The 23387-nt window shown below is 43.4% G+C and overlaps 1 protein-coding gene across 8 annotated transcripts in view; it reads right to left on the reverse strand.

Annotated features, from left to right (window-relative positions):
- The window catches only part of PITPNM2 (phosphatidylinositol transfer protein membrane associated 2), an 832934-nt gene that overhangs the window by 336483 nt on the left and 473064 nt on the right, over positions 1 to 23387 (reverse strand). For all 8 annotated transcript variants that reach the window (XM_069214977.1, XM_069214974.1, XM_069214975.1 and 5 more), the window contains exons 4-5: positions 14148 to 14362; positions 5401 to 5522 (exon numbers count right to left, since the gene is read on the reverse strand). In XM_069214977.1, the coding sequence (XP_069071078.1) occupies positions 5401 to 5522; positions 14148 to 14362 (337 nt within the window). The remainder of the gene's footprint in view (positions 1 to 5400; positions 5523 to 14147; positions 14363 to 23387) is intronic.

Below are 23387 nucleotides of genomic sequence, written 5' to 3' on the forward strand. Positions count from 1 at the left end.
GGGAAACAGAGCATAGGGAAAAAGGGGTGAGAGCAAGAAAATATAGGCACTTCCAGGAAGTGTTGGGGGGGGGGGGAATAAAAGTAGTTCCCTCAATGTAAAAAGGGGAAGGATACAAGCCATCCAATCAAATGGATGGTAATGAATCTAAGCTCCAGGGAAGGGACAAAAACAAGTACAGCAAAGAAATTAATGAATTTGATTGAAGCAAATAGGTTTGAGAGGAAAGGCAACCAGCGGTAAGCAAAGAGCTGACACAAGAATCAACGGACAAAGATAAAGAGCACAAATAGCAAAATCTCCGATTCAGTATTCTCTCAGACTTCCAGGTACAGAAGAACATTTACCCATAGGTTTTCCTCGAAATGGTGGACTTTTTGACCCTATCCTTGGATGTATCATGTCTAGTAGTCCTCTGTCTTATTTGAAAATTATCAGTCAAAACACTAAATACACTGATAGGGCCCAGGCCCGGGACGTTGACCCAACTAGGAGTAGGTTTTGGGCAGGCACAATGTGACTTCCCACCAGATTCAAATTATTCCCCTGTAGTTTTAGCCCTACACACTGGAAAAGGGAGTAAAGTCTTTAGGTTTGTCACTAGGTTGTTTCTTTCCTATTTCCCAGTTATAGGACACCTCTTTATCCGCAGATACCCCCGAGGACACGAAGAGCTCTCCTGCAATAAGGGTAGTAACCCACATCGATACACACCTCGAACAATGGGCCGAGGAGCCCTAGGATGAAGCATGCCACCTTCTAGGGGGGCTGGGGCATTTCTTCTAATAAAGGAAAATGCCCTTTAGTTATTAGTGATTAGAAATAGGATAGGATGATAAGTTCCTCATATGACCCAAAATCTAGGGTATATTTTGGTGCACAGAAGATGTTGACGATTTTAACAATCAGCAAACAAGAAGCTATAACTGTGTAATTTCAGGAATCTGTTTTCAAATACTAAGGAATATGTTCAACGTTTCTAGTCATAATGTTAGCTTCAGACAGGACTAAACTGTGTTTCAATATTCAGATCTGGAGTGGTTAAGATGGCAATTAATTGTAGACTTATCACTTATTTTCAAAACAGCTCCTATATCCTAATTATGCATGAATAACAATCACACTGGAAGCCTGACCTGGAAAAATATCTTTGGTGCTCATTTACTTTAACGAGTATTTAACGAGTATTTCTCACTTAATGGTAGATAAGATAAGGGGCCAAAGGCCTAGCAAAAACTGATCTGCCCCAAATCAAATAAAATAGGAGGACCAGGACTCCAACCCAGGACTGCTTGATTCCAGAACTTAAAACTTTCCTACCTTCCCACATCATAGTGAGTTTGCTATGGGTCCCAAAGGGGTAATATTCAAAAACGTTTTGGGGTCGAGTTCAGTTTTTTTATTGCAACACTTACTACGAGTGTTTAGTCTCTTTAAATACTTCCAGCTTTTCTAATATAACTGAGCAGAGGAATATGTTAAAATGTGATTTGACCAGTTGAGGGGGCGGGGAATATAAACCATATCTTTGGTTCCACAATTTGCAGCTCCAGCATTACAACCTAACCTGGGTTCAGTGGTTCAAATACCATGACGCCTCAAATACCCTCCTGAGAAAAATGCTACTGTGTTGCAGGCAGTGTGCAGTATTTTTGTTTAATACACTGTTTACTTTCAGCATTTTTGTCGATGTTCTAAAGCCAGGATTACTTCTTAAATGGACCTCATCTACTGGAGGGATAGCGCGGGGTGTCTACCACCCTCATTAAATTGCCCAAATTGTTGGAGGTCCCATCCAGCACCATGCAATGGTCTCAGATAAGAAAATAAAGCGAGTGTAAGATTTCTAAGGCATTTCTTTTGGGTACTGAGGTAGTAGACGGTGACTGTGCAGTATCCGTGGGAAATTCTGTTATTGGCCGTCTCAGTGTTGGTAATTCAGATGGAGTGTCTTACCTGCAGTGTTAGTTCTTTGTTATTTGAGGTGGTAAAATTGAACAGAACCCATGTCCACACTCCAGAATGTAACCTATGCCTCAGAGCTACAAGCTAAACAGACCCACTCACTACTGAATTATGGCAGAGTGGATGGATTTGTTTCTAATGTTATTGACATTGCTGGGATGAGACATTTGAATTAGGAGTCTCTAGTTGCCTTGTGAGTAATTTATTGAGGGACAGTGGCTAATAAACATGATTTAAAATTAAAAAACATTGCTCACCTAGACTTAGGGGTAAAATAAATTCTTCCTTTGCATTAATTATCTTGATCACAAAAATAAAAACTTTACAATTTCCCTGTTAATAATCAATGTTTAACGCTCTTTTTACTACATCAGCCATCACACAAGTTTCAGATTGTCACTTTCTCTATGGGATGTAAAGGAAAGGATACGATTATCCCTTGGCTGCCTCTCATCATGTCCTTTGTGGAGAAAGGTTCTTCTCATGTGACCCTGCTCTGGGTGGGAATACACTCAAGTACTGAGGATTTAAAGGATACAGGATGCAAGGAGTACTTAGTAAGCCGCACAACAGGCACATGACCCGCCCAGAGGGACGTGCCAGAACAAAAATATCACTCGAAACCACAAACACCAAAGGATGCAGACACCGAACAGCCAGGCTCCTCCTAATATGATAGATTTGTTTATGCATAAATATATATATACTTATCTATGTTCAGAAGCAGACAAGAAGGACCAGGCTCCTCGCAGTATGATATGTTTGTGTATTTAGATATATCTAAATACATCTATATCCAGACAAATACTAGAACGGACAGGCGTCTCATAATATCATATGGTTGTACATCTAAATATATGTAAATACATCTAAACCGGATGCAGAGAAGGATGGCCAGGCTCTTCTTATTTTCATGTTTGTCTATCTAGACAGATCTAAATATATATATATATATATATATATATATATATATATATACACAGACAGGTCAGACAGGCTCCTCTTAACATCATATATTGAATACCTAAAGATATTTCAATACTATATAAAGACACATACAAGGGCGACCACACTGTTCCTAATATAATATATTTATATATCTCTCTGTATATCTATATCTATGTTAAGATGCAGATAAGGATTGATAGGCCTCTCTCAAAATAATGGGGCCTATTCCCAAAGACATTTTGGAGTATTGAAAGTAGCATTTGTCTATTACTCTATTAGGTACTCTCACAAGCCTTTGTGAATTTGCCCCAAAATAAATATTGAAAATGGGAATATTCCGGGAATAGTCACATCAGTTTGTATAGATAAAAACGACCATGCCCTCTTTGTAGTTTTACAAGTAGGAAGTTGGACATGTTGGGCTTGGTTCAATCAGGCATGTAAAAGTACGGAGTAAGTATTTTTGACATACTACTTCATGTACTCAAATGTTTTTCTGAATGGGTCTCATCATATTTGTATATGTAAATAGTCAGTCATACTTCTTTAATCAGCGAAAGCGCCATAAAAGCACACAAAAATACATTGATCAACATAAATACAAAAAAAATAAAAACCTAATCCTTTGAGAGCCTTCCAATGTATATTTATATATATGTCTAGATTCAGATGCAGACAAGAATGGCCAGGCTTCTCCACATGGTATATATTTGTTTATCTATAGTTGAATATATTCATGTGCAGATCACAAAGGTCAGGATCCTTTTAATGTAAAATACCTTGTTTAGTCTCTAGGAATAGATTACATTTGGGACACATACGCCTCCCATGTGATCTGGGTGCCTAATCTCCACTCCCCATCTCCATGCCTTATTCTAAACCACCTCCATCCACCATGCACCTCAGAATCTCTCCTTTCAAGTGATCTGTCTTGGTCAGTCTGCAGCCCCATGGGACATAAAGTGTGTTTTTGTGTATGTGTCTGTGTCCCCCCCTAAAAAGAAGTGCCCTAGAGGTGGATGATCCTCAAAACACAGTTGAATCCATTGCCACACAGGAAGATCCTGAAAATCAAGAACTGCTTTGACAGGCTTGATTCAATATTAATGAATGAAGTGGGATCTGGAAAGAGCCCTCTTACGTCGTGGTGCAGTAGCAAGGAAGTGGAAATTCATCATTCATTGGAGGGTAAATTGTAAATGTTGAATTATGAAATCAGAGCTTAGCTAAACATGAATGTATTGCTGCTGACGGTACCATTTAATTTTTTGAGCTCCCCTGCGTCAATGCTTTGCCGGTGGAGGTCAGCTGCAATTAAAATGTGGCTCCACGCGTAACGAAACAAAATGCGCGAGTCACTTTAAACACTGTGTGGACACTTAAGTCTCATTCAAGGGTTTGCACTATTTTTTCCAGCACTGAGGAAAAAAGTAGTGAATCTGCACCTGCAGGTGTAAGTCTAAGTGAAGTGCAGATTTACTGCTTTTTGGAATTCAGAAACATTCCCATAATTACGTGTGGGAAGCTGCACCAGGGACAGTTTTCAAGGTGTCCTTCTGGGACTGTCGTGTGAGTTCCTATTCCCTCTGTGCAAATACATGCTTTTCCTTCCTAAGTGTAAGCATTGTTTTCAGTAGACAAAGCCCTTCCCACAATCCCATCGAATGTGGGGGTGATCCCGTCTGCCTTCAACCCCGCAAGGGGGGTTACTCCGGCCCCTTTTGGGAACCGAACATGGTGTGAATTGAAGGCTAAATAAAGCATACAGTTCCTGTAAAATGTGTGGGTCCTTTAGACCAAAAGGTGGAAATTCTAGACCATTCCAATGGGCATACATTAAAGTAAACATAAAATAAGTACCCACCAGTGACTAATTTTTGGGCAGGGCTAGCAGGTGCTGGGCACCAACACTAGATTTCCAACAGCAAGATATAGAAAGGCAGAAAATGGAGCTAGAAGAGGGAAGCAAATGATATGAAAACAGTGACAAGGGAGGAAAGTAGGCATTAAAAAGAACCTGCAAGATTGAGATAAATAGTATAGGGTAGGGGAAGAGAGAAACATGAGGTGAGAATCAAGACTACGAACCCTTGGTATCCATCAACCCCAGCTTTCTGCAGCGCTGATGGCAGACTCCTAAGAAAAACTTTGGGACTCTGCACATATGTGATGATGATGAAGATAATGATGACAATGATTATTATTATTGTTGTTGTTAATGTTAGTTTTACAAATTAGGCACTGGTACCCACCGGTACGGCACAGTGCAAAGTTCCTGTTTCCACCGGGCAGCTCCATGTAAGGCTTCGCAGTCTCAGTTCTGCGTGAGAATCTATGAGGGTTGAGTCAAAAGATTAACTGCTCAAGCTCAGCTGGGGTTATTGATCAAATGCCACCTGGTAACATTTAGACAAACAGAGATGCTCTTTCTGAGATGACAGGCATATCCTAAGGAAAAATGCACAACAGCGATAACACGGTACTCACCGAGAGTCGTCTGTCTCTTTTCGGCGGGAGAAAGGTTGAAGACATTGACATGGTCTCCTGAGTCAGGCTTATAAAATGTTTCAATGTCAATAGAGAATTTCTCTACAAAAGGACACGTGTATCTATAAAAGAAAGAAGACACTGAGTGAAAGGAAATCATTAGTTTGAAATGCCAGATGAGGGTTATCGCAATGATTAGTCCTGGGACAACAATTTATTTTTAAAGGTTTGTGGGACCAGTTGAACCTCTAGGAAAGATGAGAGAGATGTGATGGGTGTCTTGTAAAGCAAGACAGTTAGAGGTTGAACCACCTCAAATTAAATTCTGTATATCGCAGAACATCATATATTATTCCGTTTTAGGTGACTCGAGGTAGGTCATCCTCAAAATTTGCCTTCTCAGCAGCAGATATATATATATATATATATATATATATATATATATACATTCACTTTAAAAAACAAAGTTTACAGGGACATTATAGTTAGCCTCACATTTTAAACGTACAAAGCCATAAAACTTCACCAGTTACCTCAAGTAACTATAACTCACACCCTCACCATGCACTGCTAATTGCCCCACAAATTACAGCACTCATGACATGACATGACTTAATTACATCATTGATAATATAAATGTAATATCTGCAGTAAAATTATTGATGAAAAAACTGTGCATGGCGGGGGCGCGAGTTATAGTTACCTTAGAGCAAAAGTTGTAGTTACTTGAGGTAACTCTAACTATAACTGGTGAAGTTCTATGGTTTTGTACGTTTAAAATGTGAGCCTAACCATAACGTTCCTGTAACCTTTGTTTTTTTAAGTGAATATATAGTCAGTACATCAGACTTATTACATATCGTCTTCACAGTCATGCATTGTTATGGAGCTAGGACCCTCAACTAGCAGCACTATCATTTTTTATCAGGTCCAGGCCTTTACGCAGGACCTTCCATTTAACGAAGTCATCTCCCATCTTGGGAACTGTTCGTACAGCAGTCATGCAAAGTTATTTTTTTATCACCCACTCATTCATATTATTTCTGCACCTTTCAAACCTCAGCCCCTTTTTGTGTTTCCAATGAACCACTATTCGGCTTACTTCCAGAGCCATTAGGCGAACTGTGTGCACTTCCACCATGGGCGAGCTTAAAGACCCAAGAGTACTCTTCTCTATAGGTACCTAAAGTGTGTCAGCCTAAGAAGGGTTGCTGTATACCTTCTGGACATACAGTAATGTTGCATTTCATTCTCTGCCAATAACTGGGGGTACCACAGTCTCTGTCCCATTTTTCCTGTATTCACAGACCTTACTTTGGTTGGGCATCACATACAGCCATGTAAAGTGTGGAGAGTAGGCGGCCCCTGTATCAGTATCATTGACATCCTCAATGCCTTAACTTGCAAAAACCCTTTAAGACAAATTTAAGGGTCAAACTATTTCAAATTCAATCCACAAAAAAAGTCTTAGTCTGATAAATCTCACATCATCCCAGAATTCAGGGAATTTGATTTCTGTCAGATTTGGATGGCCAGGACTGGTCATGATTTACCTTATAACTAATTCCATCAAATTGACATCGTTTTTCAGATGATCTAGATGCATGGGACAGAAAATCAGTTTTCCAAAGCCTCAATGATATTTCATGTTAGGGTTAGTCCCTTCAAATAAGTAATTGCTCCTTCCTTTATTTTTCAAGGGATGCCTTGCCTCTTAGTTGTTTAATGTTGGTCCACAAGGGCCAGAGATGTGCCAGACTTTTAGGGGTAAAATTACATACAATCAATCAAAACGGGAATCATTAACATAGTTTGTATGTATCCCGAAAACAAGTCTCTAGCCCTCATGGACCAATGAGGTACAAGGAGGATTGTTCCGACTTACTTTACTAGTAAGTGTTTTTACCAGTTCCCCTGCAATAACACAAGGTACCCAGAATGGGATTCTGTATCTCCACTTTGGACAATAAAATCAACTTGCTTAGTTTACATCCAAAATAATTAAACATCCACACTCCCAGCCAAAACCAAAGACCCGATGACTTCACCATCATTAACGTCCACCCAAACAAACTTCAGCAGATTGGCAGGTCTTGCCCATAGTGGGCAAAAGCATTTAACTCCTTTCTTGTCCATATCAGATGCACAGACATGCTTCCAAGCCATGGACAGACTATCAAGAGATGGCTTTACCATCAACCACATCCCACTCATAACAAATAACTCAAAGATACCACCACCACACTCTGAGCAGGACCCAATTCCTGGCCTCTTTGCCTCAGTCTCCAGTGTGTTTTCTGCTGGTTAGGAAATATTTCAGTGGTTGGTACCGGGATGAGGGTTTCACAATCTTGTTAGTGTGTTCAGTGGGCCATGTGTTTAAGTTATGGTGCCATCTTGTGCTATGTAGAGACTGGAGGTTGCCAGCAGTTAGATACAATACATAGGCACAGGTCTGTAAACCTGTACGTCCACTAGGGGTGTCCACTAGTCCTCTCTTTAAAATCTTGTCACTATAGCTGGTGCTCTCTAAGAGGATATACTACATGAAGATTTCCATTCCCTACAACAGACATTCTGGGCCTGATCATGAGTAAACCATCCGCCGAACTTCCGGCGGGGAGGTTGCCGCCATACTGGCTATCTCCTCGACAGGCCCATTAAGAGTTTCCCGCTAGGTCAGCTAGCAGGAAACAGCCTAAAGCATTGTGTCCAGCTTGTAATTGAGCCGGCGGCAATGCTGTAGCACCAGCACTCTCGCAATGTTCATTGTCTGCAAAGCAGGGGGCCCCTTCACTGTTCTCCGCCAGCCTTTTCATGGCAGTGCTACTGACGGGAATGAGGTCGTAATCCACTTGCAGCGCCGCCCTGGTGGATTAGGACCGCCACCTACCGGCAGACTGCAGGGATCTCTGATCCTGGCGGAGCTAGCGGTCCCCTGGTGGCCCGAACACCAGGGTTGAAATATGGCACTTGGACCGCCGCATTGGCGGCAATCCAAACTCCATCCAGCAGTCTGGCTGTGTAGTGAGCGCCAGACTCGTAATGAGGGCCTCTGTCTTTTCTGCCGCTTGGAGCAGCCCTTAGGGATGTGTGTTTGAAACTTAGGGTAGTTTAACCCTTTTTGGCTTGTGGTGTAAACCATATGCAGCCCTAGGCCCTTCCCTAGAACAAAGGACTTAGCATTAGCACAAAGACTTTCTTTGGGCAGCTCAGTCCACAGACCTGCTCAGTTACAACTCACACCTGCTTGGGATGCTCAAATGAAAGGTACTCAGAGTACATCCTGGTGGACACCTGGGTCATTTCACTTTTGTGCTGAGCTGTACGCTGTCTGGAAATAGGAGAGGACCCACTCAGGAAGTCAATAATGTGTTCTCTAATCCACACTCCTTTTGATCATATTGGTTTCCTTCCTCCCCTTCGTTGAGGAAGATGTGTCCTGCTCTGCTTTTGGTAGAAATATGACTTTTTATGGTCGCACTCACTAACATTACTTATAGTGCACTTTGAGGCAGCCCATTGCTTCCCATTGGTTAGTTCTCTTGGCAATCTCATTTGCTTGCTTCCGAGTCAATGACTTTTCTTTGACTTCTTGCATTTGCTTAGTTTTTTTTTACCATTCTTTTGATTAGATGACTTCTATCCTTCCATTTCTAATGTTCAGGGTACCTTTTCTTTTTCCTTCTGCACCACATTGGTAGGCATGTGATTTTTCCCCATTTCCTGGTGTACTTCTTTCTGCTCAAATCACCACCTTCGTGCTCTCCGTGATGCTTCCTCTCGGCTCCTCCATTGGTTCCCCTGATGGAGTAGAACTTCCCAGACCAAGAGGACAAGAGATATGCCCTGCTAAACTAAAGCTTGCATGATGGACAACTCAAGTGGAAGAGCCTGCCTGGGAGCCATAAAGACCTGCATGGCAACCAGGCTGTTCTAACAACTGTGACCGACTCCATCACCTCGAGGTCAAGGACGTGCTTCAACCATCAAAGAACTATGCCTGTTGGACATCCTGCTCTGCACCATGACCCACTTTACTGAGTGGAACCAGGTATTACCCTTCCCCCTGCACTAAAAGGACACATGATGTTACTTTCCCGTTTAGGTCCTTGGAGTGGGGCTTATTGGCTGAAGTTGATTGTTGATTCCGGAACCAATGGAGCAAGCTATCTAAAAATAGGGTTCTGGATATGTTGCAGTAAAACTGTGCAGTAGAAATTAGAACAGTGTTCTTCGAGTTTCAGGGGGTCCAATGGTGTCCATAGATTTTTGAATGTCTTCGACAAAGAAAAATACTGACCACCATCATAGGAGAGGCAATCCTTAAAATTTGGTACTTCGAGGAGCCTACGTTGAATGCTAATCCTATCCCAGCACCAGTACATCCCCCAATGGAACACTGATATTTTGGACTTGAAAGAATTATAAGTGGTCTCTCTGAACGGTGTCCTGTGCCACTGTTACCCTGGTAAATACATACTAGAAGTTTGAATTTGGGATCACTATCTTTTACTCTACAGAAACCTCAATTACTTGTGGGCTGGCAATGCCAGTTCTCATTTGGGTGGTCTGATTTTGTGTCTGACATTTTTTACATTTAGTGAGTCTCACTAACTTGGGACACTTGGACACAGAATAACTGAGAAACTATGACAAAGGGCAGGTGTACCATAGTACCCTTGAAAGATTTGTAATTTTGTGTCCGGCACCTATTGTCATTGAGATACACTGTCGATGGTAAAGCACTGAAACCTGAAGCTTTCCATAGGTTACCAAGGATGAGCTATATCCACCCCTAGAATAATACTGCACGTAGACTCCATTTGTGTTTCGGTTATAATGCCTTACCAGACAAGTTCAATAGATCTATTTGAGTAGTGGATGTACTGCTTTGCTAGAATAACCTTCTTTGCTTCTTGCAAAAAATGTTTTTCCAAAAAGGCCAGGGTCTGTGATGCCTTTGTATGATTCCCAAGAATATAAACTCATAATGATACACAATATTGTGTTACATACCATAGTGCATAAATAGTATATTGCACCGTCAATCAAATATAAGGGGTCGGAAACTACTGTAAGGTGACAGGTTCAGTTCTAAATCACCCACCTGGAATTATGAGTTCAATCAAAACTATAAAGGGCTTATTATAATGTGTCAATCTAACCAGAGATACACTAGAATCATTCTTATCCAAGCTAACCCTGAGCTCCATGAAATACTGTACTAGCTGTCTCCAAAGCGCCTCCGCACCTCATCCGCGATAGCAAGAGCTATATAAATCTACCCTTCAATACAGTACCTTATTGCAAATATCCTTACATATAAAGTTTTTGTTTTTTACTAAAAAATGAACAAAATATCAATAAAACAGTATATTACATTTTCTCTTAAGGAATGGCCTCCCACATCAAATATAAAGTAACACAGGTGCTATGTTCCAGGAAGCTCTTGTAGATAGCTTTAAATGTGATTGCTTGCACTGACTGAAATGAAATGTTCTCAGATGTCACCAGTTGGGTAAATTTCCCCTGGTCTCTGATAAGGGATTATTAAATAATGGAATCGATCCATATGCAGAGCGACCTCGTAGAGCACTAGGGAGTCTGGACTGGTTTATCCTGTGCTTAACAAAAGTACAAAATTGAAATCAAGATAAAAAAACGTGGTTTATATGAGTTCCAATTTAAGGATAACTGCTTATATGTTTATTAACCTGCTATCTGATTGTTTCTGGATGCAACTCCTATGCCCTATATGTCATGATGGAGTTTCCGTGTGTTCTGTTCCGCCTGGCCTCGGTTTTCTATTTCTGTTCTATTAAGTCTAATCTTAGGTCATGTCCTTTCAAGGGAAGATGCACGTGAAAATGCAGATCAGGGACGGAATGTTTTTGCAAAGCATGTTTTAATGGAGTGTTGAGAAAACATAAGCCTCTACGTGCTCACAGGAAAAAGTTTGCAAAGTGGGCCTTATAAAAGTCTGGTCAATTTCTGTATGAAGCCGTAAAACAACATCAAAATAGCAAGAGCATCTGCATGACATTACCCTTCGTGAACCATAGAACTGCTTTTATATGATATGATATCCATCTCCAGCCCGGCGGCAGTCACTGTACCGCCCGCAGGATTATGACCCCACCTACCGCCATGGTTTTCGTGGCTTCCTTAACGCCACGAAAACAATGGCGGTAGGCACTATCAGTGACAGAGAATTCCTTCCCTGTCACTGATAGGGGTCTCCCCCCCTCCCTCTCCAGTTAGCCTCCCCACCCTCCACCTCTCCAAAGCACCCCACCCTCCCCTACATTCACGCCCCCTTCACACACACACACACCCATTCCCACATGCATCCATGCATGCATACATTCATTCACACACATATCCGCACATACTTTCATACATACACGCAGACAAGCATTCACATAACACAACATACACGCACTCACACCTCCATGCATGCACACACGCATTCAACAAGTGACACACACCTGCATCCAGGCACACACAAACATTCACACACCCCCACTCACACATACACAACACACCCCACCCCTCCCCTCTCGGAGACCCGACTTACCTGTGTTCAGGGGGTCCTCTGGCAGGAGACGGGATGGGGCGCTGCTGCCACCAGCAGCGCCCGCCAGCAGAACACTGCCAGGCCGTATTATGGGTCATAATACGGCTGGCAGCGGTCTACTGGCGTGGCGCTGCTGGTGGCAGTAGTGCCACCCTACCGCCACCTGCCGGCATGGCCACAGCCAGATTTCCGCTATTCTTCTGGCGGAAATATCGTCTGTGGTCATAATACGGCGGACCCCAGTTAGCATCATAATGCCCTCGCAATGAATATGAAGCTGTTCACACAAGAGCCATGTCAACGTCTCCATTACGAATGATACAGTTAATCAGCATGACCCTTGTAGAAGGCGTCCCACCCTTCAATGCGTGGGTGCATGATACATAAATCAATATGAAATCACTTCCGTATCTTAATAAACTTATCTTCAGACTCTTTTTATTTAGTTTAGATGTCATTTCTGCCCTGTCACTGCTGGCCTAAACATAGATGAAGGCAGGGTCGGCTTTAGGGCTGTGCGACCGCACCGGGTGCTGACCTGGATAGGGGGGCGCTGACCTCATGGGGGCACTGTGTTTACCAATAACTTATGAAACTTGCAAAATAAAATCACCTACTGAAAAGTTCCTTATGTGTCCAGCCTTCAGGAAGCAATTAAAATGTCAAGATACCTCTGGTGATTAATGTTCCTGCTAGGGAGAAAGATGAGAGTTTTATCTAGTGGCAGCTTTGACTCGCCATAAAGTAGGTGGAGGGTTAATATGCCTGCTGCAAAAACAGAACTATATTTTATGTGGATTGCTGAGTGGTTTAGTAAAGCCAGCCTTTACAAGCGCTTTAAAACAAATGAATGTATGTGAACGGGGGCTATGGAGAGATGAAGGGCACATTTGCTGGGTGGTAGTGAGGAAATCCAAGGAGGTGGTCATGGGGTGTGGGGCGGCAAAAAAGACTGTCGCACAGGGTGTCACCAGCGCTAAAGCTGACCCTGGTCAAGGTACTCCTAACAACCCCCTGGAAGCTGTCCAAATGGAACAGGAAATGCTATCTTAAGCTCAAACTGCAAAAGGTGTGACCAAACAGGAAATGACATCACTTGAAGGGGGCAGAAACACAGATGGACAGAATTAAGCCTCAAAATGGAGCCTTTGGAAACACAGAGGCGCATCAGCAACAAACCAACCAGGAAGCAGCAGCGAATACATTAAGATCGCTGCATCGTTTTAGGCGCATATACTTCTGTTCGGAACAGCTAAACATTAAGTCAAATATAAGTACACAATAAAATTATATTTTAAAATACTAACTAGGAAACTGCAGCAAATATAACAAACTCATTGCATCATTTAAGTTGCAACTACAGACATTCAGAGCAGTTTAAAATGAGTGGGAAATTATAAATATATAGGTATATACACAATAAAATTATATTAAAAAAATTAAAACAATAGACATACTAGGAAGCTTTTATAGCAAACATGCAGGAAAGACGGACAAAGAAGCTTTTAAGGCAAACATGCAGGTGCCCAGCTATCAGTGGTGCACCATTAATAAAATGCAGTCTCAGGGGCCCTATGCGCCCCATTTTGGCTGTATTCTACTAACAATTAGATATCAGGTGGCCCATTTTCCTTGCATGTGTTATGGCCCATGGTACCCTTGCTACACCCTTGCAGCCAAGCACAAACAAGCACTTGCAATGCAATGGGTCTCATGTTTGCTCGAGTTACAGCTATTTGTGTTGAAAATTAATAACTGGACTTTTCTTACCACACAAACTGAAAATAAAAAGTAAAACAGTTGACATAAGCAAGCCAATTTAAAGCGCCGCTGTGAGCATGAAGGAGACACAAAAGGAAAAAGAAGCTCGCTCGCAGTCAAAGTTATCGGCAAAAGTGCAATTATCCATGTAACAGGGTCGATGGCCAAGGCGGTAACAAAACCGCCCTAAGGAGGGACAAACGTAAAGCAGTTGCCAACGAAAAGAAAGGATTTTTGAAAGGCAAGCCCATGAACGAGTCATAGTGATGGGTGTGCGGTGGGTGTGGTTAAAAGCCCAGATACATACCAATACGTTGGAAACGCAGCACTTGCACACTGTTATGCTCAACCTAAAAAACACAAAGCTGTACTACACATGACATGATAATGAGCCACAGAAGAATACCTTGTGCGCGTGTAAGGGTAGGCGTTCCAGGACTCCTCCTCCACTCTCAGAGCAGCTTTAGGCAGGATGGACCGGAACCAGCTGGGGATGTGCATTCCAATGTGGTACACTTTGTGGGTGTACTGCCCGGAGCCCCCGGGGCCGTCGACGTACGGTCTGTTCTCCATGATTTCCACCCCACTGCCCTCTCCGTGCGTTTCTTCTCTGCTCTTTTTCTGTAGAGACAAAAAATGAAAGATGTATTTTTCACAAGCAATAAATGCAATTATGGAGATGGTTTTATTTTAATCTCTTCAAACCTTTATGGATGTTTACAGATCATATTATCGAAATAATGCAAGAGAAATGTTCCCCTACTTACAGTTACTTCACATTAAGCATCTCGACAAACATAGTGCCAATGTGTTGACAGCAACATTCTTGTACCTGGACAAGCACATTTTTCCTCCAGTTACTTGAGTCTTTTGTTTTTTGGCAACAATGCAGGGGAGTAGTTTGGTCAGTAAAATTGGGTTGGTGTCGGGGTGAAGATTTTCCAACAATCACGGTGGCATATAATGTTAAAAGAAGTTATATGACAAGCATGGTGCTTGAAGGACCTGAGGGGCAGTGAAAAGGGAGAGGAATGTGGATTGGTTGGAGTATTAAGCAGTGGTGGCTTCTCCGCAATGGGGGAGGAGCATCGCCCCCCCTGGCTAAGAGCCAGCAGTTGCAGGGAGCGGCAGAGCTGGGCCACAGGAGCTGGGAGAGGGGAGGAGGAATTGAGTGCACTAAGTGCGCATGTGTGGTTGGCCGGCCGGCTAGGCTTAGCATTATAGCAGCGCCAGGACTGCATGGGGAGCCTGTGCTTGTGTCCCAGTGAAAGCTGGGGGGACACCATTAGAAGAGGAGCGAGGCGGCGGGAAAGGTAAGTGTTTTTGTTTTTTCCCCTTTGTTTCCCCTGTCCCCATCATTTCCCCCGTCCTCCCCATAACATTTCTGGCAGGCGCCGCAGGTATTACGTGAAAGAAAAGATAATATTTTTAAAAATAACAAGCTTTTTCGAGGACGTTCAAAACAGAAGGATGAGAAGGAGGCAGAGGAATGTACTTGGAATAGAACCGTACATTTAATTGTTACACATTTACATTACAAGTATTTACAAGTTGTAGCACAAGCTGGGACCAAGGACCTGATTCTCAAAAAAAAAAAACAGAAATGTAATTCTACATTTGGCCCTCATTATAACTGTTGCACAAATAGCAATGAGATATTCCAGCAGTTACCAACACCGCACGCAACACTTGCCTTCCCAAAAAATGAGGAATTACCACTGCATAACCATAGTTTTGCACCCAACTTTTGAGGTAATTCCCCATTTTTTACAGTTTACCATCCAAACATTTCAATACCATCTAGCTAGTGAAATCCATACACCAGGAATGTGGTATTCCCACAGCAGATGTAATTTGCTTGCTAATTCCTTCAGTCGCCAAATTGACAATTCCTTGATGCTCCGATTTAGAGCCTTCAAGAAAATGTCCGTCTTCTGAGTTCACAAAGTATTTCAGGAACATTCCTTGGAAGCTGTGGCGGTCCCAGTTTGCTCACATTTATCAAAGGATGGTGTTGCATGATGGGGAACACAAGGGTAGCATAATCCATAAATGAGATTTACTAAGCCATGCAAAACCACCTTGCATGCCCTGCATGACTTGGCAAATCTAGAATCACGCAAGGCATCACACGCCGCTGACTTGCGTTACTCTGCACCAGGGAGGCATTCATGGGTGGAATGTGGGTGTTACCACGCATCCACCCATGTATTTTGGCAAATCCCAGGTTTACCAAGACAGGTAAATCTGGGAATGCATCAAAATTAAATTTGTATGCCTCCCTGATAGGTGCGCAGCTAGGAGAAATATCTTAATTTCTCCTTGTTGGTTCCTCTTTCTACCTGTGCTGCATTCTGCAGCACACTTAGAAGGAAACACCTCTAATAACTGTTTTTTGCAGGAAGGTGTCCCTTCCTGCACAAAAACAATCCCGGCTGCAATGCAGGCATCCTTGCAGCATGGTGCAAGGGTGCCTGTGTTGGCGCTAGGCAGCACATACTGCTCCAGCACACCGAGAGAGCAGGAATGTGCCATATCTTGCCAGGTATGGTCCATTCCTGCTCTCTCCATTTGGTGCGATACAGCGTAGAAAGTTGTCTTGCTGCTTTGCAAGGTGTCAAATATTGGAAAACTTTGCCCCCAATTCTTCTTATGTGAATTCCAAGTTACTCAACGTTACTAAAGCATTTTTCTATGGCAACTGTATATGGTGTACAGTCATGCATGTATAATTACCTTTAAATAGTGCAATTTCACTTTGAAACCTTTTTCGCTACACAGGAAAAATATTGTGGCATATGTGCTGTATGACACTTCTCCAACTTCACCAACTTTGAAGATGTTCCATTACAAATTCCCTGTTGTGGATGTACTCCTTCCTTTGACAGGTGTACATGTTGGGCCGGCCATGAAAAACTTAATGAATCTACACAGACACGTAGGTTTGTGGCATGCCTGCCCTAGAATACCTAAACAACACCCAGGGGAGCACATTTATTAACAAATATAAATGTGTGGCAATACATCTTTTACTTGAATTTAGTCTCCTACAATTTGCCTTTTTGGGCACACAAGTTCAACTTTAGTTAAACACATTTGCTTCATGTGAGTACATAGAAAAACAAATTCTGTGAAAGGCGTTTTTATTTCGTAGCAACCTATTTATTTCATGGCCTTTTTACAGAAATGGGCTAACCAAAGGTCAAGTATTTGTATTGTACACAATAGGTCTTTCGACAACAAATGGCTAAGAGCTGTCTAGGTGACAACTACAAAAGCATGTAAATAGCCATTGCTTGTCATTGGTTGCCTTTCTTGTAAATCTCATTTGTTTGCTCCTTATTCAGTCGACTTCCTTCCATTTCTAGTGTGTATATCAACGTTTCCAAAAAATCTGACAAGACGTGATGCAGACCAACTGGATGCACTGAAAAAGAGGTTGAAACAGTGCAAAAACTAAGTTCTGGCACCACTGTATTTGTGGGACATCCACTTTTGTAAAACTAATGAAAAAGGTGAAGGACTGCAGGATGGGGGAGGAATAGATAAAGCCAGTGTGTTCAAAAAGTAGTCGTAAGTGGGACAGAACTGGTGGGTCTTCAGCACTCTTCTGAACTTCAAGAGGCCAGGCTCAAGGTGGAGGGCGCGAGTGGGACATCACAGTCCAGACCCTTGAGCGTGTCGAGTTCTTCACCTGATGCTTGCTCTTTGGTTGGTAGGACAACAGTACTTTAGGGAGGTATTAAGGTACAGATCATAAGTAGGTCTCAGTGTAAAAGGTCAGTCAATCAATCAAGCAATTTGTAAATCACATTACTCACTCGTGAGGGTCTCAAGGCACTGAGGGGGGGCCTGCTACTGCTCGAACAGCCAAGTCTTGAGATGTCTCCTGAAGGTAAGGAGGTCCTCGGTCTGACGCAGGTGGGTGGGAAGAGTGTTCCATGTCTTGGCGTGCAGCATGGTTCTGTACTCACTGTAGTTTGTGAAGTATTTTAGCCCGTAAAAGTGAATACATGTCAATCCAGTACTCAAGGGTTGGCATGACTACAGCAAGAATTGACCTTAGCCTGTAGGGGGTTGGTGAGAGGGACAGGATCACCAGCACCAGCACAAGCCTGAGATAGGAGAAGACAAATTTGGTGGGTCCACCAACTTGAGGCTCGACGGACCACTCAGCATTATAGGTAATGGCCAAGCTGTCAAGGACCTGCTTGGCGTGTAACGTGAGGAGTAGTGTACCTGGGTCAATGGTAACTGGTTGCTGAACTTCACTTTGTGGACTATGGACTTAGATACAGTTGTCATTTATCCTGGAAATGCATGAGGTGCCCGGAAGCCCTTTGGTGATTGGTAGCCAGAAGCCTGCTCAGTAGCTGTATAAATCACTGGTGAGGTAATGGGCTGGGATGCACAAGAATGTAGTTTCTGCAGGCAGTGATTCTTTCACTGAAATGCTTTACCCTAATTGATGGTGTGTTTGTAAGTTTCGATTTCAGCTTACAACAAATATCAGTAAGCAGTGGCAAAGCCAATAGGCTGGGTTTCAATGTGCTAATAGAGTACAGGAGACACAAGGGTGGAGCCAACAGGAGCAGAGAGAATATGGCTATAGTTGTAAAGCAGCCCCACGCGCAGTTCGATGCAAGCTCTTAAGTGAAAGTTGAAGGATGCCCTTAAACTTCCAACAACAATAGATGAAAGAAGAATACTGCCCTGGGCTGAACCAAGAAGTGATTGACAAGTCTCAAGCCAATGGCGGTAATACTGGTCAAAGAAAGCAAATGTTTGAAAGCGGAGGACCCCATGCCTGCTCCATCTCTATTGAAAGTGATTGCTCTGTTACAGCTGAGCTGTTAAAATCCAGACATAAAAAGGAGAACGTTGCCAGATAAAGTTAGAAAAAATCCATGTTTTCAAGCTAATTGATGTGTTGGCAGCCCTTAGATGGCTGATGCTAACTTTGTTCTTGGACTTGCTGAATGGCACAACTCTCAGATGCTGACCCCGCCCAGATGGTGAATTCCCAGAGGAAATCATTTCCATTAGCAGCGCTGTCTGAAGCCAACAACTTGGTGATAGGTCTGCATCAGAAATCTCATAAAAAGGACGGAAGAGGGAACGTGGGCGGGAGGATGAGCTATCAGAGACTGCGTTGTAAACATGGCGTTGGCAGTTTACCAAAAATTGTGTGACTCTGCGCAGATCTCATTACCTCTGTGACCAGTGCTTTAAATGGAAAAATAGAAGTGCAGGTACTCTCTATCAGAGTACCTGCTTGTTTCTGAGAAGTGCCGGTACTCTCCAATTAAAAGTATAACGTTTTTCTTGAGATATGCCGGTACTCTCCCTCTCAAAATAAAAAAGTGCCGGTACTCAGTACCGGAGAGTACCGGCCCATTTAAAGCACTGTCTGTGACGCTATTTGAAAATATGCGTAATTTAAATATGTGTAATTCTGTAATGTTAGAACAGACATACAACTGTGTCTAGATATTGTCCAAATTACATGGTTAACCCCTAGCCCTCTCCACTTGATCACATCCTAGTTTCAACAGGAAGAGGGAACACATGGTAGACATTACCATCCCAGGGGTTTAAAAAGATGGAGAGAAAAAAGCATATTGCAGCAGAGGTGTAGTCATAGTACAACTGGTCACGCGACAAAAATTCATGCCTAGTGGCTGCAAGTCAGGAACTTTCTGCTCACAAAAATGGCGGCACGTGCAAGCAATCACCTTTTAGTAGGGTGGAGCAAAATCAGCAATGCAACTCAGAAAGGCATTGTGAATGTCAGGACCTGGAAGTAAAGATGGTATAAGAGGAAAGACCACTCTGGAGACCACAGAATACCAGTAGTGTTACAGAAACAAGGAAGTGGGTAAAATAAGGTGGGCCTGACAGTCTGTATAGGCGATCTACATTTTGGCATCTACGCACCTGGCAAGCAATCACATCTTAAGGAATTTTGGTGCCCTTGGCAAGACTTATTTCGGGCTCCCATGTTTGGAACAACTTTACATTTATTATGCATTTCAGCCAATTTAAGTCACCTTGATGGCAACTGCCAAATTAAATTAAATTATGTAAGGAAAGTTTCAGAACCGGGAACACACAAACCCAGCTGAAAGCCCAAACTAACCGGCATCTGCCAAAGAAACAGCACCAAAAGAAAACTTGAGCAAGCACTGATGCAGCTGTTTCTTTCTGCTTTAAGATCCGTAGTTTTTATCCATCAACAACCGTATTTTAAGTGGAATTCACCGTCTACATAGCCCGCCCCTAACTTTGCAGAAAAGTCTCCATTAGTGCAAATTTCGGATTTTTTAGGATACTATTGCACTATATTTACATACAACATGAACATTACACAAAGTTGTAGCTTTAACTGCTATATATTCATAATCACAAATAAATACGACATCACAGTTTTATTCTGACCATTTACCAGGAAGCCCCTTGGAAAGAGGGACACACAGCAATTGCCCACTTTGCCCACGGCTTAAACGCCTCTGTTGCCATGGAAACAGAGCATCGTGGCCCAAATGGCTGTTGTACTGTGGCTTGGACGATACGAAGGACTTTCCAATTCAGAGAGTGTGGTAGCCTCTTTAACGAGAGTCAGGCTAGCCATATAGGTGGTCACTAAGTGTGCCAATTTAAAGTGAATGTAAAGTTGAAGGAAAAAATCCAATAAAAAATGAAAAAATAAAAAAGTGTTGTAGTTGCCACCAGCTTCATGGTTCATCTAGGGCACTTGTTGCTGATATCAAGTCTAAGGCCGCCTCTCATTTAACCAGTACTTTGTTGATTAAAAAACAAACATCTTCATTGCATTCTCACTACACATATGAAATGCACTACACACTAAAGAAACCCTCTGCGGACCCAAGGGATTTGAAGAGTTACAGACCCATCTCTCTGCTCCCCTTCCCACCCTTCCCAGCCAAGGTAACTGAAAAGGTAATCAAAATGCAACTCACGGAGTTCCTGGAAGCAAACCAGGTCCTAGATCCCTTCCAGTCTGGATTCAGAAGGAACCATGGCACCGAAACAGCCCTTCTCGCAGCCACCGACGACATTCGCGTCATACTGGACCACGGAGACATGGCCACCCTGGTGCTCCTCAACCTCTCCACCACGTTCAACACAGTCTCCCACTCCACCCTCTGCATTAGACTCCAGAACGCCAGCATCTGCGGTAAAGCATTGAATGGATTTGATCCTTCCTCACCGGAAGAACCCAAAGTGTCAGACTCCTGCAGTTCACCTCGGCACCCAAAGAAACATGCTGCGGAGTACCCCAGGGATTCTCACTAAGCCCAACCCTTTTCAACATTTACATGGCCCCACTCGCTAAAATCATCAGACAGCACAGCCTAAAGATCATATCCTAGGCTGACGATACCCAAATGATCCTCTTCTTGACCGACGACCCATCGACAGCCAAGAGAAATTTCCGTGACGGAATGAGAGCAGTTGCCACCTGGATGGAAACTAGCTGCCTCAAACTCAAATCGGACAAGACAGAGATCCTCGTAATCAGCTCCAGCCCCTCTGCCTGGGACGACTCCTGGTGGCCAACTGCCCTAGGAAACGCCCCACCCCCACCAACCATGGACACAACCTGGGCATCATCCTGGACTCCACGCTCTCCATTACCCACCAAGTCAACACCTTCTCTTCGTCCTGCCTCCACACTCTGTGCCTACTTTGAAAGATTTTCAAGTGGATCCCCACTGAGACAGAAGGACAGACACCCACACACTTGTCAGCAGTAAACTACACTGCGGCAACGCACTCTACGCCGGCATCACAAAGAAGCTTCAAACAAAACTACAGAGAATCCAGAACCATGCAGCCAGACTCATCCTGGACATCCCCCGCCACAGCCACATCTCCGCCCACTTCAGAGACCTGCACTGGCTCCGGTCGACAAATGTATCACCTACAAGCTACTGACGCTCACCTACAAGGCAATGCACATGATAGGACAGGCCTACCTCAACCACCGCCTAAGGTCAGACACCCCCACCAGGCAGCTCCGATCCTCCCAACTAGCCATTGCCGCCATCCCCAGAAACAGGAAGAGCACAGCTGGAGGGAGATCCTACTCTTATCTCGAAGCCCAGACATGGAACACACTCCCACTCAACCTCAGACCAGCCACCTGGCTGAAGCAGTTCAGGAAGGGTCTCAAGAACAGCGCCTTGAGACCCCATGGGTGATAAGTCGTGCTTTACAAGTGATTGATTGATTGATATGTTATTTTATGTTACGTTTATGTAGGGATACAATTAAGCAGCACAATCTTCCTCCCCAGCGCGTTTAGGTGACCTTATTATTGTATTAAACCACAATCCCAACGAGCAACATAACGTACTCAAAAGGCTGAAATATATAACATCTGTCCTCATGAATGTAACCAAACAAAAGAGACTGGTTCATCAAAAACGTAACTCGTTCTAATCTTTGCCGTTCCAAAACATGCATTTATTGTATAGTAAATGTGGTCCGATACGGGTGTCAGCCAATGAAGGCTTTTATGGCCTTAAACTCTCGCCAGTACATAGCTTGCCAGAGGCTTTCCCAGATGCCACCACTAGGCTATATTTGGGATGCTCTATTTAATTTTTCTGTTGGTCCTTAACATAAACAGTAAAGCAGGCACATTACACCTGCCCTATGTTATGAGTACAATGTATGTTGCGTTGGGTATTGTAACATCGCAGTACCGTCTGCCTGGTAGTGGGCAAGCCCTGCCATTATGCAGTGATTGACAGTGACTTCAGCCAGTGAGAGCTGCTGCAGGTGACCTCGTCAGCAGGATGGGCACACCCATGGTCACTGCTGATCACAAATACAAATTTAATATTACATACCTAACACTTAGGGTAAATATCGACCAGATTTAGACCATCCTTTTGTTGGTCAAAATGTGGGTGTCTGCAGGAAGACAACTTTAAGTCTCCCCAAGACCAACCACCATGTGGGGTGTTTTTGAAGACCAGTTCCATCTCATCACATTGCCCCCTCCTACTGAATTAATACATTTTGGATTTTACCTGTGGCAGATTGGTCATGGATTTTAAATTATTTACTGCATAGCATTGAAAATGTTTATCCATACATTGATTGATTCTGGGTGTATTCTTGTGGCCAGACCTCCGAACATGCCCGAACTAGTACAACTCTATTAAGGCAGTCCTTAAAAAAGACACCTTGGCCCGTATTTATACTTTTTGACGCTAAACTGCGCTAACGCAGTTTAGCGTCAAAAATGTTTGCGCCGGCTAACGCCATTCTGAAGCGCCATGAGGGCGCCGTATTTATTGAATGGCGTTAGCCGGCGCAAGCAGACCGGCGCTGCCTGGTGTGCGTGGAAAAAAACCACGTACACCAGGCAGCGCCGGCGTAGGGAAAAATGGCGTTAGGGCGTCTTAAAAATGGTGCAAGTCAGGTTGACGCTAAAAAATCGCCTCCACCCGATTTGCGCCATTTTTAACGACGCCCAGACGCCATTTACATGACTCCTGTCTTAGTAAAGACAGGAGTCATGCCCCCTTGCCCAATGGCCATGCCCAGGGGACTTCTGTCCCCTGGGCATGGTCATTGGGCATTGTGGCATGTAGGGGGGCACAAATCAGGC

This window comes from Pleurodeles waltl, chromosome 11 (assembly GCF_031143425.1).
Source record: "Pleurodeles waltl isolate 20211129_DDA chromosome 11, aPleWal1.hap1.20221129, whole genome shotgun sequence".
Taxonomy (NCBI): Eukaryota; Metazoa; Chordata; class Amphibia; order Caudata; family Salamandridae; genus Pleurodeles; species Pleurodeles waltl.